The sequence below is a fragment of the Corvus brachyrhynchos genome, unplaced genomic scaffold (genome assembly GCF_000691975.1).
Source record: "Corvus brachyrhynchos isolate BGI_N302 unplaced genomic scaffold, ASM69197v1 scaffold67, whole genome shotgun sequence".
NCBI classification, from domain to species: Eukaryota; Metazoa; Chordata; class Aves; order Passeriformes; family Corvidae; genus Corvus; species Corvus brachyrhynchos.
Window position 1 is genome coordinate 431,193 of NW_008239114.1, and position 427 is coordinate 431,619.

Sequence of the window (427 nt, forward strand, 5' to 3'; positions counted from 1 at the left end):
CCGCCCCTCCCTGGGCTCCCCTCACTCACCGCCTGAGGCCGTGGTGGGCGCACTGGGGTCCGGGGGGGCTCCTCGCCCCCCTCCTCCTCGCTCTCCTCGCTGGACACACGGCTGCCCCCCTTGGGCAGGGGGGGGGGGAAGCCTCCTGTGCCCCCCTCCCCAGAGGTGGCCGGAGCATCCTCAGGGTCACTGTCAGAGGAAAGTCGGGCCCTGCACCGGAGAGGAAGTTTTGGGGATGCTCAATACTGGGGGGTCACGGTGAGATGAGACCCCCCCCTAAATCCCCACTCCTAATCCCTACAATGTGCCCCCCCCAATTCAGGTGGGGAAAGGTGAGATGGGCACCCCCCCCCAAATCCCCATTTCCATCCACCTCCCCTCCCAATTCAGGTGCAGAGGGGCTGAGACAGGACCCCACAATTCCTCA

At 66.3% G+C, this 427-nt stretch overlaps 1 protein-coding gene across 1 annotated transcript in view; it reads right to left on the reverse strand.

Annotated features, from left to right (window-relative positions):
- Positions 1-427, reverse strand: part of ATXN7L2 (ataxin 7 like 2) — a 4,515-nt gene that overhangs the window by 221 nt on the left and 3,867 nt on the right. Inside the window, exon 7 of the mRNA XM_017739801.1 lies at positions 5-238. Coding sequence (XP_017595290.1) covers positions 5-238 — 234 coding nt within the window. The remainder of the gene's footprint in view (positions 1-4; positions 239-427) is intronic.